This window comes from Rattus norvegicus, chromosome 5 (genome assembly GCF_021556685.1).
Source record: "Rattus norvegicus strain SHRSP/BbbUtx chromosome 5, alternate assembly SHRSP_T2T, whole genome shotgun sequence".
In the NCBI taxonomy this organism is placed as follows: Eukaryota; Metazoa; Chordata; class Mammalia; order Rodentia; family Muridae; genus Rattus; species Rattus norvegicus.
Window position 1 is genome coordinate 107,246,626 of NC_141538.1, and position 15,718 is coordinate 107,262,343.

At 43.2% G+C, this 15,718-nt stretch overlaps 1 protein-coding gene across 8 annotated transcripts in view; it reads right to left on the bottom strand.

Annotated features, from left to right (window-relative positions):
- The window catches only part of Slc24a2 (solute carrier family 24 member 2), a 237,584-nt gene that overhangs the window by 87,950 nt on the left and 133,916 nt on the right, over positions 1 to 15,718 (bottom strand). For all 8 annotated transcript variants that reach the window (NM_031743.4, XM_087551419.1, XM_087551416.1 and 5 more), the window contains 2 exon segments: positions 6,085 to 6,193; positions 8,833 to 8,871. In NM_031743.4, coding sequence (NP_113931.1) covers positions 6,085 to 6,193; positions 8,833 to 8,871 — 148 coding nt within the window.

Here is a 15,718-nt window from a genome sequence, read left to right on the forward strand (position 1 = left end):
GTTTGCCGAGGAGCCACAGCTGCCACCCTACAGAGATGAAGAATGGTGGCCGAATCAGGAAGACTTTGAGTTCTATGCTAGTCTGGGGAAGTTTGTTTGTTTTTAGGTCAGGGAAGAAGAATGTGATATGAACAGGCCCCAAAAAGTACAGCCTTGCTTTTACTACTGTGGTCTGGTTAAAAAAAGAGTAATAAAATCCTTAAAAAATTTAAATCAAATGGAGTCCATTACACGATGCTGGACTCTTTAACAAATCACAATTGCTAGCGAACAAAAGCACCCTGTCTGCTCTCAAGGGGTCACGGCATAGGATCCTTATAACCTTCCCACAGTGGCTCTCTCCTTACCTCCTTGTACATCTGAGGAAAGCAAGGCCTGACAAACCTGCCTAACACTCGTCACACGGTAGCTCGTCTTGCTACATAGGATCTATTCTAACATGGTCCAATGGAGGTCCAATGGGGTCTCAGGTAGGATTTGAACCCAGGTCTTAGTCTTGGAACACACACAGTTCAGGAGTACGCGGCCAAACTATGAGGGCATCCCACCTGGTTTGTTCTCCAGTGTCATCACTAGGTCAGGGGCTTTCCCAGAAATACAGTGTGGGGTTGTGGGTTTCCCGCCATCCTCTTACTCCTCAAATACAAATTTGGCTGCACTCTGCTTTTCCCTTTTCTTCTTTTCTGTTGTGGTGCTGTGGATTCAGTCTATGGCCTTGTGTATGAAGACAGCCCCCTCCCACTGAGACCTGGAATGCAGTGAGCTATGGAGTTCCTTTCCTGGTGTAAGTAGGCTCCACACCTACCGATGGGAGTTTTGTACACAAGAGAAGAAAAATGCTTGGACACAAGCTGGAAGGAGAGGAGGGTTGGCGAATGGTGAGGCACGTGGGAAGTAAGGGAGGGCTGTTGGCCCTGCTGTGAGGGAAGATGTATGGAAAATCTAGACCTTATGATTTGAGTCAAAAATACCAAGTCCAGGGATGTGCTCTGGATGAGCACCCAGGCTTCAGTCTGTTGTCTACACCAGGAGTACAGCAAACACTGAGTTCGACATGAGATTACACAGGAGGCTGATGGGTAGAAAACACTGTGGTGCCCTCTCCTCTTCCAGAGACAGTCATGTGACTGACAAATGGACAGTAGAAGCCTACAGGAGTGGCTCAAAGCACATGAAGCACCAAGACAGACTTTGAACAAGGGAGACACTTGGTTCAGATCCTGACTCCCCCATTTTATTCCCGTGTCACCTTTAGGCAAGACACAGCCTCTTTTCCATGTCTGTCCTCTGCATGAGCGAGAGAGGGCCTGGGAGGGAGAGAAACTCTGCTTCACACAGGGTTCTCGGCAGAGTGCTGGGGCTTCAATAAGCACCGTGCAAATGTGTATACTCCATTATCGGAAACCTCCAAAGCAGAGGCTACGTCACAGTGCAACACACTCGGCCCAGCATCCACGGTTTAGGTCAATAAAGATGGCTTGTTTAGAAAAATGTTAAAATCAATAAGTAACAGTGAGTTTATTAGAAGGATCAGTTCAGACAGCCATGGTATAATTTCAAAGTTCCCCAGGACTTTCTTATAAAGGGAAAACAATGTATTTCAGTCATTTTCCCCTCTTACTCCTTTGCCTTATTTTTGGATTTTGACACTGGATCTTGCTTTGTATCCAAGATTGGCCTGGAACTAGCAGCAATCTTCCAGTCTTGGTTTATTTCAACCCTCTTAAGAGCTTTAGGCTGATCTGAGACCTTATATTCATGAACAATGCATGCTTATGGTTTTATGTTCCTCTAAAGACACAGGTCAGCTTTGTTTGGAAGGCTGACTATGGCTTGTTGCTCCACACTGTGTGGATTGCTTCTGACACACCAAATAGCCATGAACAGGTGAATTAAGCAGTCTATGCTAGAATGGTAGATGGTTTCAAGCTTTCTGGTATTGCTCTCCTGAGAAGTAGAGCTTTGCCCAGACTTCGGGATGTTTGCCTGAGGATGTATAGTAGAAATGAGCTTCTGGAACTTCCCAGCCTGGGTTTCCTAGATCCACTCGTGGAAACCCTTAGGCATCAAGTAGGACATCTGGCTATGTGTATGGGGCCAAAGACAACATGGAGAGTCAGAAATCTAGGTGAGCCTAGACTTCCTTCAAAAGATTTTGTGTGAGGAAGGTCCTCTTGGTCCTTCCAACTTATTTGCTGGCCAGCTAGATAGCACTGAATAAGCCCCACGGACATTGTACGAAGCAAAGAATCACCCAGCTGATTCCCAACTGAATTCCTACCATAGAGTCAAGCTCTAGGTCTTGGGTGCCTTGTGATACATCGATGGAAGGTGGATACACACACAGCTGGATGGTGGGATGCAGGCCCAGAGGCCAAACCAGATGCCAATCAAGGGTGTCAGCAAGGGCCCAGTCAACTCAGCTGTGTGGCACAGATGAGACTAAGGGAAATATGGTTCTAACAGGCCATCTGTTCTAAATGTTTTCAGTGACTCGGAATACTTCCCTTTGTGAGCACTGGCTGCATACCAGTGGTCCAATGCGCCTCTCAGCCAGGCGACTGCCAGGAACATCAGAGAACTTTCCAGATATATTGCCACATTTACGGGGTCAGCCTGGGGATTGAACCAGAATGTTCTTCAAAAATTGCAGTTTGTCACAGGACATGTGAATTCAAGTGATGAGACCTAAACCAAGAGAGGTGACTATTTCTGAGAGAGCAGTGGGTTAGGTTTTGGCTGAAATGAAAACTGATTGTGAATTTTTTATTTTATTTATTGTGTGTGTGTGTGTGTGTGTGTGTGTGTGTGTGTGTGTGTGTGTGTATACTACAGCAAGCTTTTCTTGCCCGTGTGCTATGGAATAATTTTAAAGTATCAAAGTGCTTTCTGTATTTTCCAATCACTCAAGTACAGCACTGATTATGGTCCTCAGCCTCTCTCAGATTCATGCTCAGGAAGCCCTTGTCTTTCAGGGAGAGGTTTCACCTTGAAATCCTGTGCCCAGATTCAGAAGGCGCCTCTTGCTACAGCAGCAGGAGCAAACAGCTTAATTGCAGCTTAGCTCCACAAGGACCAGGTGTTTTGGAAAATCACTGATGGCCCAACTCTGAGACAACCCAGATTCACTTTCTCTTATCACACAGAAATAAAACACAACCTCCCCTCCAAGGAGAAAAACAAAAACAAGCCCTTTCAGAAATGGAATCCTTCAACTAAAGGGATGTTTAGACTGCTCAGACCTGTGGACACACACACACACACACACACACACACACACACACACACACACACACACACACACATTCTCATTCACATTTATTTACATACACATAGACTCTCTCTCTCTCTCTCTCTCTCTCTCTCTCTCTCTCTCTCTCTCATACACACACACAAGATAGAGCTTCTCTGAAAGGGGACCCAAGAACCTGAAAACCATGGTTTCTGTGAGGGAGGGTTGAGGAACTGAAGAAAAGCAGGGTGTACAGTGAGTTGAGGAGAAAGGCTTTTTTCCATGATGAACCTTTGAACACCTGAAAGTTTAAAGATTCCACATTTGTCCTTGCTCATCATAGTAATGTTTGTGAAGAACTCCAAACCCATTTCACATGCTGGCAGTGTGCTCTGTTCTCTGTGCATTCATGCCTTCAATCCTTACATTTATGGTGCAGACATCATTACGCCTTGACTTTATGGATGAGCAAACTGAGGTAGAGAGGTAGGTAAGATGTTCAAGGTCACATAGCTAGTATATGCAGAAGTGAGATCCAGAGTCAGATCATCCAAGCCTAGAGCCTTTCCTCTTTACCACGTAATACTGCAATGTCAAAATCAAATCCCTAATCAGTTGCCCAGGCAGAGCCATGACAGAACAACTGTTCTTCTCTTTTATCAGTTGATTCTCCAGGGCAATAAGGGAAGAGGAGATAGTGTCCCCAAAGAACCAATGAACAATTCATTGACAACCTCAAGTCCTAATGGCTTTTGGGGCTTTGGAATTGGATGGTTTGGGCCAAGGTGCTTCGCCTGCCTAAGCCTTAGTAGCAATGACATGCTGGTTGCACTGCTGCTGGGCTTTGGGGACAGCTGCTGAATAACAGAGCATACATGCTCTCCAGAACCCGGGCATTAGGAAACAACCACAGAGACTATAATGGGAGCCACAAAGAAAGCAGAAAGGGATCTGCACAGATGAGGGTTGGAGGTCCTGAATTGTGTTGGATGGTCAGAGGGCCGAAGAGTGGAAGGGAGGGGAGCAAAAGGAGGTAGGGAAGGGATGGAGGGAAGAAAAAATTTCTGGTGATAGAAACAGTAAAGACGGTGAGACTGATGAGAGCAGCTATCTGGACATGGGGACCCCACAGGCCTTAAACAAAACAAGACCATCAGAGTTTGGAATGAGAAGTGGATCCCAGGGAGGTGAAGGTTTCATACCTTTCCTAAGAAGCCTGGTAAGACACTAAAGGTTGCTAAGCAGAGGCTTACACGACCTGGTTGACATTTAAAGATGACCAGGACTGCTGCATGGGAAACAGGTGGAGACTATGCCAGAGGACCAGCTCCAAGGCTGCAGTGGAAAGAAGATGGCTCACAGAATACCCTTACCCAATAGAAAGGGTAAGCAGCAGGTATGGTTAGGATCTGTTGGTGGGACAATACTCCACGGAAGGAGACTATGTGGCAGAGCACAAATCCACAGGGGTGAGAATGCTTTGTCAACTTTAAGGTGTCCAGTAGAGAAAAGTGCTCCTAGATGAAGGTAGGCTCTAGAGAGGGAACCCAACTTGCCCAAAGTCACATGGCTGCACAGTGGCAGGAGGTGGGAGCAAGCAAAAATGATTCCTTCATTCCTTTTCCTGGAAGTAAAGGACGGCTGTTGGCTGTGTAAAACTCCCTTATTAACTGGACCACTGGGTGAACAGAGTAATGGCATCTCAGCCGTCGGCACGGGCATCACTTACAGCTAGAACCAGGAGTGTGAAGCGTGGTCCCTTGAGGAGCATCACGGTGACTCAGTGGTCCAGGGGTAGTACGAGTGCTTTGTAACCGAAATGCTCCATGTTCTAGCATGGGGTGTGCTCTGTGGTCCCTTCCTATTATTCTGAGTGAGAGGCTTGTGTCCAGTGGAGCAATCAAGGCCTGAGGAGCTGGTCTTTGGGTCCCCAGTTGTCATCTATACCATGTTAAGTCTTGAGTGCCTCTAGCTTTGAAGAACTTTATCAAAGGTTGGTTTTCGGTGAGAATTCTGATGTATGCAATATGAGTGACAATCAGGTCTCCTGTGTCTGATCTATGACATGTGCCTACTTAGTCTCCTCTTCCCACAATCCCTGTTAGCTTCCGTAGGGAAGTCAATGAACTCCTTGCTTGTGGCAGAGCTCCAGTTATTTATTTAGCTATACCAGATATCTATCTCCTACAAATACCATTTTTAGGATACCTATGCAACTGAAGGAACAAAGTATATTTGGCTTTGCAACTCAGCAAAACTGGAATGGCATAGTATTGGATTCTTTACAATGGTTCTTACAATCACTCTTGGAGGCGAACCAGGTTGTTTGGGTCTCCTACTGGTCCCAGTTATGATGGGCTCTCTTTGGATGGATACTCTCCCCATCCAACTGCCACAAAACAGTACCATTCCACCGATATTCAGAGAACACTGTTCTCCAAACCATTCTCAGCCCTCCCCTGGAATACAGTTCTTCATTCTATTATTTTTGAGGTATACAGTTTATCTTCACACACAACTTTGATTTAAAAGACGTAAAGGAAAATATTAGACAGATAGAGACCTTTTCTGTTCCCTGCCTCATAAGAAATGGTGTTTGTGCCAGAGGCATCAAAAGACAGAATCAGCACGCAGAACTCATATTCTACTCCTGTCAGAAAACCACCCTGCCAGGAGCTGAGCAGTAATGAAGGAAGCTCATGGAAGAGTCAAGGCTTCACCTGGAGATGTTAACCAAGAAGAGTCTGATGACTGTGAGTGACCTCAGCGTACATACGCTTTTTTTCTGAAGCAATGTCTTTGACATCCTCCTCTCCCCAAAACAATGCTCCCAAACAAAGCCTGACGGTTACCTTCAGCGAGTGGGTCAAGGGTGTGTATCATGAGCTGGAAGATGCTGTTCCTCATGAGACTGTTGTGGAGGGAAGCAGAGCTTCCACCTCGCTGGAGGCGCGGCTTATTCTGAACAGAGAGACCAAAGATGTTGTTAGTTGTCGGAAATGAATGTCAAGTGAGCCACAGTGAGGAGTCTCCTTTAGTCAGTGGTCACTCCTTTCTGTTACATAGTCACACAGAGTAGAACCAAAGAGTTTCAAAGAATATTTCAAGCATCCCAAGGAAATAGCTTTTCTATTAAACAAATCAATTTTGTCCAGTCCCCCACACCATCCCTTTTTAATGAAAGTTAAAAAGTTACTACAAAGCATGCAATGTTTGGCATGCTTCATTCCATTCACTCATTCCATGTTCAGGATTAGCCCTTCAAGATCGATATCGTTAGTACCAACTGTAGGTAGACCATGAAATCTCTGAGGAGTAAAATGAAGTTCTGGGTCACACAGTGTTGGACAGAGGCATGGATTCTAGGCTTGCTTTTCTTAAAGATTATTTATGACCTAATAAATAGTTTTTAAATTTTTGGATTGTGTGTCCTGTCAGTGAGTTCTTTGTTTCTATGTGTCTATGTCGATGGACTCGTCTATAACCATATCATCTCCCATGTCTTCTGGGGTCCCCACCTCTATCCTTGGATCCAGATAGCTCTGTGGTTTGTGTTACGTGAGAACCTGAAAGACAGTTTCCTCCTGTGACTCCACACAGATCCGTCCTGGCTTCCAGGATGCTTCCTTGGCACAGAGTCCTATGAGCTGTGATCTTTTGCTCTAATAACTGGATCTGAGATATGAGGACACCAAGTGAACTTCAGGAGATGGGGTTTCCAACAAGATCTTACTTCTTTCTTCAAAAGCAAACAGCCTTAAATCAAACAGAAACCACTTGAACCCTCCTCATTTGGACAGCTATTTAATCCTGCCTAGAAATGACTTCCTTCTCCAAGGTTCACTTTGTGGTACTGGGCACAGGGGAAGATTCTTAGAGGCAGCCAAGCCTTGTAAACAGACTTAGGGAAGAGGGCTTCTATAAGTAGAATATTTTTTGAAAGAGTAGGACGAGGACGAGGAGGAGGATGGTGATTATTATTATTTATTACTTTGAGGCAGGGGTCTCATTGTATAGTTCTAGAGGTCCTGGAATTCCATGTGAAGCCCAGGTTGGCCTTAAACTCACAGAACTCTGCCTGCTTCCTTTTGCTGGGATTAATGGTGTGCACCACCATGCCTGACTTACTGTTACTTTTTTAAAATTGAACTTGGCCCAAAATCTTGACAAGGAAATTTTCTGTGGTCTGGTAAAATTAAAACCTATCCTCTGATTTTATTTTAGTTAAAAATTAAAATGAAAACATTTTTACCAAGTCTTTCAAACTTCTCTGTCACAGATTTCCCATAAGAGACTCCATAATTAAACACATTTAGACAGGCTGATATTTTCTAGAACAACTCATCGAGAACCTCAGATTTATGTCAGCCATCAACCCACTGTAACACAAAAGAATTATTGTAATTTTGACCACTGCAGCAGAATTTCCAAGTTACTGACCATATGGTCTTTTACTCCAGAAAATACTTATTAAGGGTCATGGTTCAAACATTTGGTGGTAAACTTAAAACCTATTGCAGGATTGAAGTATGGGTAAGAAGTCAGTGTGTAATACAATGAGAAATCAACAGTGATTTTATTTTAATTGGTATTCTATTAAAGCTGTATTCCCAACCCAGCAGGGTTTGAAGATGAATGAAGGAGAGTATTTGTGTTTCAATGATGAAACACGTTCTGAGCTCTTCAGAGTTTTGGGGTTTTGGGCTGTACCTCGGTCTTGAGTCTAGTGTATCCTCTGGGAGCTCAGTGAATGTCATGTCGTTCCTCTGAGTGTTAATGGAAGGAAGTATTTACAGGGTCACAGATATTTTCATGACCATCCCTTTCAACCTTAAAAGCCTGTAACATTTTAAAATGCAGTGTAGCATTTAGTTATAGAGGATACAGAATCAGCAAAGTTCAAACCATTCTGGGGGCAAAGGTAGCCGGCTTAAATCCATCGGAAATGCAGTAACTGTTGGTTGAACACAAAATCTCACAAGGTTATTTCCTTGCCAGGCAGCACAATATGAAATGTCATGTGTTAATTAGAAAGCCACTGAAAATGTGGTCATTGCTAATGGTTTGTCCTTATAATTATGGGCACTGTGGTTGTTATTTTGGAAAGGCACCAGAACTCTGTTCTGGGTATCTTCTTTAGCCTTGAATTGTGTCTATGCTTTGAAGACATTAAGCATCCTTTCAGGCAGTGTTGGATATACACATCACATGCAGCATTTCTCCAAACACAGTGTGCATGCAGACACACACACAAAAAAAACAGTTCTCAAGTACTGGACTCCATACTGTCCCCATGTATCAGCCAACATCCCTTGGAATGTAATTTAGATGCTTCTTATCCCTTTGACATTTATAAAAGTTCATGTCCAATGAAAGAAAGGATTCAAAACTTTGAAACATAAGATCAGAAATAATTTGTGAGTGAATGCCAGAGTTACTAATTGTAGGACAGAAATACCAGCCCCCCCCCCCACACTTCCAGTGTATCAAACCACAAGTATTCCAAGGGAGAGGAAGATTGGCAAGCATAGAGCTCCCTTCCACCCCTACCACACACTCTCCACAGGCACAGGAGTATAGGCAAGGCTACTGCTCCCTACCGGTAACGTCGGCTCTTCCTTGTCCCCAGCTGTAGATGCCTGCATAAAAGAAAAAGGCAAAAAAGAAAAGATGAAGAAATAAATAATAAATTCCACACCGACTTTACATTTAATAACAGTCATCAATACAGAGATGGCTACTTCTTCTCCTGGTAGAAATAGGTGCGCATGGTATATATCTCTAGTCCGTATCAATGCTTTATTTAGACATGTGACTCATTCCCTTGAAAAGTCAAACTCGACTGCCCAACTACGACGTTCAGTAATAAAAAGCAATGAAATCAATTATGGCCCATGCATACAGTGGAATACCATGTAGTCATTAAAATAGATGAGATGAATTCACACATGATGAAATGGAAAATATATTGAGTGCAAAATAGTTTTAAAATCGTATTTATTCACTTCATCAAAATAATAGTATATGTAAAGGAAAGGGTTCCGCAAGAATTAGTGTCATGAATGGTTGCTGCTGTGTGATGGGATTACAAGGAAATGTCACTTTCCATGTTTTGGAGGGAGTTATATCCAGTGCCCCACATATGGTGAGTGAAAAAATACCAGTTAAAGTTCTGGATCAAAGACCAGGATTATCACCCAGCGTGGGTGCTCAGGACTGAACTGGGGACTTCTGGAAGAACAGACAGTGCTCTTAACAGCTGAGCCATCTTTCTTGGCTAATCCATCTTTCCAGCCCTATGTGTGATATAATTTATAAGATATATAAATTTTGCACTTAATAAGGTGGAGATTGACTGTTTTAGACCTTTAACCAAATATTTGATAATCTTTAATTTTGTCGAGATGCCTTTTTGGACCCTGGAATCATGTATGTAATGTATGTTCCCTTCTGTTCCGAAACACTGTTATATGTCCATGTAGAACGTGTGTGTGTCAGACACAGACAGACAAGTTCCGGGTTGGTGATAATTTCCCAGCACAGCCTGCAGGCATCACTAAACTTGCCATCGCATCTTCTTCGGGGGCTAACACTCAGTGGCTTCTTGAAAAATATCACAGGAAAATATCTCTGATGTCCTAGTACCCAAGGACAAACTGAAATGGAAGTGGACCGGAAGTTGTCTTTTGATTTCTCTGTCTGCTCCGAGAGGCACCGTGGGAGCCCATTTCTCAAGGTAGGTTCTTTGTTCTTCCACATCAGATGGCTCAACAAAAGATCCACATTTTACAGAGTAACTCTCTGGGGAAATTTTCCAGTGCAGCCAGCTTAGCCTTTGGTCATACATTGAGACTAGCTGTCAGAGCACGCCTTTACAGTTAGCAAATTTATACCTTGTGGCTAAATGGGAAGGAAATAACTATGAGCCGGACTGATATCCCAGCCATACCACAGAACATAAGGGATAGAGCGAGGAGGGATAAAGGGTGGGCTTCAGGAGGGCAAGAAATTCTCATCAGAGAGTCTGAAGCTTTAAAAATATGTGTAACAAAATTATGTGAGGAAGAAAAAAATTCAAAACTATACACCTGTGTCTGAATAAAAAGAAAAAAAATTGTACGAGTGATGTTTTTATCTTACCAGATTGAAAGATCATAAAGTAGGCTGAAGGAACAGGGTTAGCACACAGATCCTGCAAAGAACTAAGACTGTAGAGAAAGGTCTTCAGCATTTGCAAGATGTGCTACTGGTTACCGTCAACGGAAGTTGACATCATTAGTTTTTTTTCTTTCAGGTGTGATTTGCAGACGTGAATATGCATCCGGTGGCAGCATGCAAATGTAGGTGACATACCACTGGCAGGTGGACCTGTCTGGACTGACCTGCTGCTCTTCTTTTATGTATTCTGTGGAGAGGTGTGATACGTGGTAAAGACTGTCTTCCTCCCTTAGGTTTGTGATCCTGACAGCGGGCTCCTGACTGAGTTTGGAGTTCAGTGGTACAGGGGCTTTAATTGGGTTGACTTTAGTGTCACAGAGTTATTTTCAGGGTCATGACTGCCTGAGAAATTGATTGTATTTAATGTTAAAGAAGGCTAATAAGACTTCAATCTTTGTGTTCTTATCGTGCCTTAAAAAAAAAGTCTAAATTTGAACACAGTCCCATTATCTCTTGACAATATATCAATACTATCAATTTGGACTGCACTAGTTTGAAAGCCCCATTTCTGAGGTCAGTTCCAAGGCTGTGCCACATACAGGAGAGGTCTTTCAGTCGGTCTGACGTAGTCACAGGACTTCTCTAGCTTATTAAAGATGCTCTTTAAAGGACACATTGAAGAGTCCTAGGCTGGGGCTCCGGTGATCAACACAGGTCCCTCTCTCCTAAAGTAATAGGATTCAACCAGGCCAGGGTGTTAGAAAGAATTCTGCAATTCAATTTTGTATTCAATGTAAACAGGCTTCTCCGTCATTAGTCCACATTAGTCATGTGGTGACGGCATTGAACGTGAGTAACTGGGATGCTGCAGGATCAGGTACCCTTCTCAGAGAAAAATGCTACGTGCACATGGGAATTTTGTTAGCTACTTATAATTATTCTGAAAGTGCTCTGCCCCCAGATAATAAAACCTAGAACCTGCTTGGAAGAAGTTTAGATAGAAATCCCCCTCAAGTGTTTACGTTATCTCTTTTTGCATTTGACCTGAGAAGTCTCTGACTGGGAAATGGCTTCACTGGATGGCACATGCAGTTTTGATGTAACTTTGTATACAGCTTTACCGTTCCCTGCTCCTTTCCTGGCACGTTAAAATGCGGCAAATACTGCATAGTCCAGCTGCTTTGGACCACACAGTGAGACATGCCTGTGGTTCACTCTGGCTTGAAATTACCTGCAAATTAGATAACCAAGTGGGTCACCATGAAGGCTGCAGATGCCGACAGACAAGTCTGGAGAATGGGAGGTGGTTTTTCCCAGTCAGTGGCTGGGCATAGGACAGAGGAGACACAGAAACTATCTGAATGTTACTGCAACAATCATTAACTTCTATTTCCAAATCCTTCTACCATGCCCTGTGGAATGGACTGAAGACCAGGCAGCACTGTAAATAAAGGGCATGTAGACAAACTTAAAGGCTTTTTTTTTCCTTTTTTTCTTTTGGTCATAAATGTGACCCAAGCCAGATCTTCTAGCAATTAAAGTACAAATCTTATATTTAACTGGCATTAATTTTAACATCCTAAGATTGAGGAGGTTGAGTGAGAGAAGACTTGACTGAATGACATTCATTAAAAATGGTGTATCATTTTTCTGTCAATATACTTTTCTGTAATAAAAACACGTTTAAATTATCTTTCTCAGATAAAGGTGACTAAACCTCAAAGCTGATTGGGAAGCCAAGGTAACAGGTCCAAAAACTCAAACATAAAAATAGAAAGGAAAGAGGCCCTACCCCTCTAGGCAGAAACCCAACTCTTGCTCCCTCTTATTCTGAGGTGCCAGCGTATTTCTCAGCTTAGTGAGAGAAAGAAGAGATGAAAATCCAGAAGATTTTGGATGTGTGCTCAGGTCATAATCTCTGTTAATCCTTCAGGGAAGTAAGAGAAAAAAGCATGGCTGAGCTGGAAGCCCAGGATGACGGACTATCCCTGCCATACTTCTGCTTTACAGAGATGTCAGATGGGAGAAAGACTCCAAATGACCCAAGTTGGAAGTGTTATCAAAGAAGCTCAGGGTCCAGAAGCAAAGCCTTTCAGTCACTTGTCTGGATAGATCACCTCCATCATCATGAAATATCTGGGGCAGTAGAAAGAGTTCTGAAAACAGTAGAAAGAAATACTGAACGGAGAGAGTAGAAGATAAATTGATGGGAGAAAAAAAACTTTTTTTTTTGAAGACCATTGGACAAGAGAAGAAATCATGTCAGCTGAGAAGGAATGTCACATGGAATTCAAGGCCAGTGTTGGTGACTGGGTTTTTGCTTCTTCTCAGCTATATGACCCTGAGGAGGTGACATAATTGTGATCCATTCTTTAGCTCTCCATCTGTGAAATGGGGGCAAGAACACAATGTTGTTGTGAAGGTTAGGCAAGATACATATATGGCTTCAGGTAGTTCAAGGCCATGAATTAGACTTGGAGGTAGCGTGGCTTCTATGGGAAGTAGACACATTCATTGATGAGGGTAGAGGGAGGTGCCTTAAGTCGTAATCTAGGCAGGACTACTTAGGCATATCCCAGGTTGACATCTGTGGAAGATGACACAACTGATTCTATTTCCTTGACTTGGCCCCTGAACTCATCCTTGACTGGAGGACACAGCAGGGATGAGGCGAGGCCACAGCTCCTATCTTTGGTACCCAAGGTTCTTAGGAGGTGGAAGACTGAGAGAAGATTGGATTCAGGTCTGAACCCATAGAATCTCAAACTCTTGAGTGTTCTATGACATTTGGAGGATCTGCTCACACGGCTGGGAAAAGGAGTATGGGGTCAGAAGGCTGTGAGCCCATGCTGAGTTCAGACTCTGATAGAGCATCTTCCTTCTCTGGCTGGGTTCTGGATTACAGGGTCCTACATGGAAGAAGCCAGTTCATGCACAGATGATCCGTGAACATGTCTGGTACATGGAGTGCTATCTCTTAATCTCCAGGATCTGGCTAATGGGGAAAGTAAAGTCCCTTAACAATTTTGAAAGAAGTTTACCTTGTAAACAAGAAGGTGAGAAGAGGCACAGCTTGGACTCTACTAAGATCATTAGAAAATGTAATTTGGGAAGGATCAGTAAGTAAGGCAGGTACCAGAGTAATGTCAGCACACAGACCTGAACTATTACTGAAAAACATATATAATTGTGTATGATCAATGTCATCATACACATGTTGATCATACATGATTATCAGAAACATTCTGAACAAATTATGGGCATCCACACTTCTATCTACTTGTCACCCTCCCTTCATCCATCCATCCACCCATCCACCCATCCATCCATCCATCCATCCATCCATCCATCCATCCCATCCATCCATCATCCTTCTATCCTATTGTATATCATTATGTGTTACCTGTTACTAACAACTATTAAGTAAGCACAGACTGAGTTCTTTACTTTTAAATAATTCTTGTTGTTATGTATGCACATGCCATAGTTCAAGTGTGAAGGTATGAAGACAACTTTCGAGAGTCTGTTTTTTACTTCAACACAGGGACTGGAGTCAAGCCATCAAACTTGGTGTAAGCATCTTTACCTGATGAACCATCTGGCCGACTCTCTTTCTTGAAAGATAAAAATGCATAGAAGCCATCTTAATATTTTCTTCTTGCTTACCAAAGAGTCATCTCATACTCCAGTGGCACGTCTGTGCCAACCTTTAAATAGGACTTCTTTAAATACCTCTCACAGAACTGACGAGCTATATTGGGTGTATCTGTACCCAGATCCTCCACAGAGCCTCCCAAATAGCACACGTTGTAAGATCTTTGTGGACAGAATCCACCTCTGTGCTCTCCATGGTCCCTAACTGTGGCAACTTAAAATGCAACCAGGTGGCGTGCTTGAGTGAACTACTCGGGTGGGACAGGGGCTGGGTGCATCCATGACAGCTAGTGAAGCTCCCCAGCTGCCCGGGACGTTGGCTAAATTAATAGTCATGCTGATTATTTAGGTCCGCTTCTTCAATGACTACTCAATCTTTCTTATTAAGTAGGTACACAGAAGACAGTAATCTGTGTTTTACAAATGGAGAGTGAGAGGCAGGAAGGGCCTCAGGCTGTTTCTGTGCTCAGGATACGGAGCACCAATGCCAAGTCATTTAATTTAGGAAATTAACAGTGCATCTACCACTGCTATCGCTTGCCTTCTTCTGCAAAATCCAGATGCTGCTCATTTACTTTATTGTATGGTTTGAGCAATCCTCATAATTGCTAATGAACAATTTTGATATGCCAACCAAACATAGTCTGTGAGTGTTGGCCTGGTATAAAACATGGACATTGGCCTTGACTGGTTAGCAACCCAAAGCACATCCATATATTGTCTCCACTGTTTTACTCTGTCCCTTTGTATGCTGATGATAAAAAGTCAAGGCCTCACACATGCTTGACAAGTCCCAAGTCCTCTACTACTGAGCTGGGCTCCTGCCTTCCTTCTTTTTACGAAGAGTGTTAGAGGATGTGGTGTGTGTGTGTGTGTGTGTGTGTGTGTGTGTGTGTGTGTGATGTGCTTGTGCACAGGTATATACAGATGATGCATACATGTTGTTGTATGACTAGAAGTTCACACAAGGCATCTTCTACGATCACTTCTGATCTCAGTTTTTGTGTCAGGATCTCTCAGTGACTAGCTGGCCAGTGAGCTGTAGGTTTCTTCCATTTCCATGTCCCCAGTGCTGGTATGCAGGCTACCATATTACTGTTTCACATGGGGGTTTGGGGATCCAAACTCAGGTTTCCTTACTTGTGCAGCAAGCACTTTACCAACTGAGCCATTTCCCCAGCCCAGATTTCTTCTTTAAATCCATTAAATGCTAGAGCTGGACAAAAGATATGTTATGCAAATCAGGCACCCTGCAGTGAAAACAGGTATTATTTATGGAAAGCACAGTATATGCCAAATGTATAAGAAAAACCTGACTGAGTTTTTAAGATAATAAATGTTATAATCACTTCTATCTCCTATACTACGTAAAGATCCTGAGACTGATAGAGGCTGGGTGGGTTTATCCAAGGTCTCAGAGCCACTGTATGGCAAAGCTGTGGTCTGAGCTCAGATAGCTGGGCTCTGGAGCACACTTGAGTGTTGGAAAACAAGGAAGTGGCATTTTCTTTACAATGACCTGTGGGAAGAAAGTGGCAAGCAACAGAGCTCCAAACAGAGTGCAAATATTTGATGAACTTGGACTTCTAATGAAAGCCAGACGATGCCAAGCAATTGCTGGGAATTTATGATGACAAGATTTTATTTGTATTCATTACGTATACACTTGTTTTG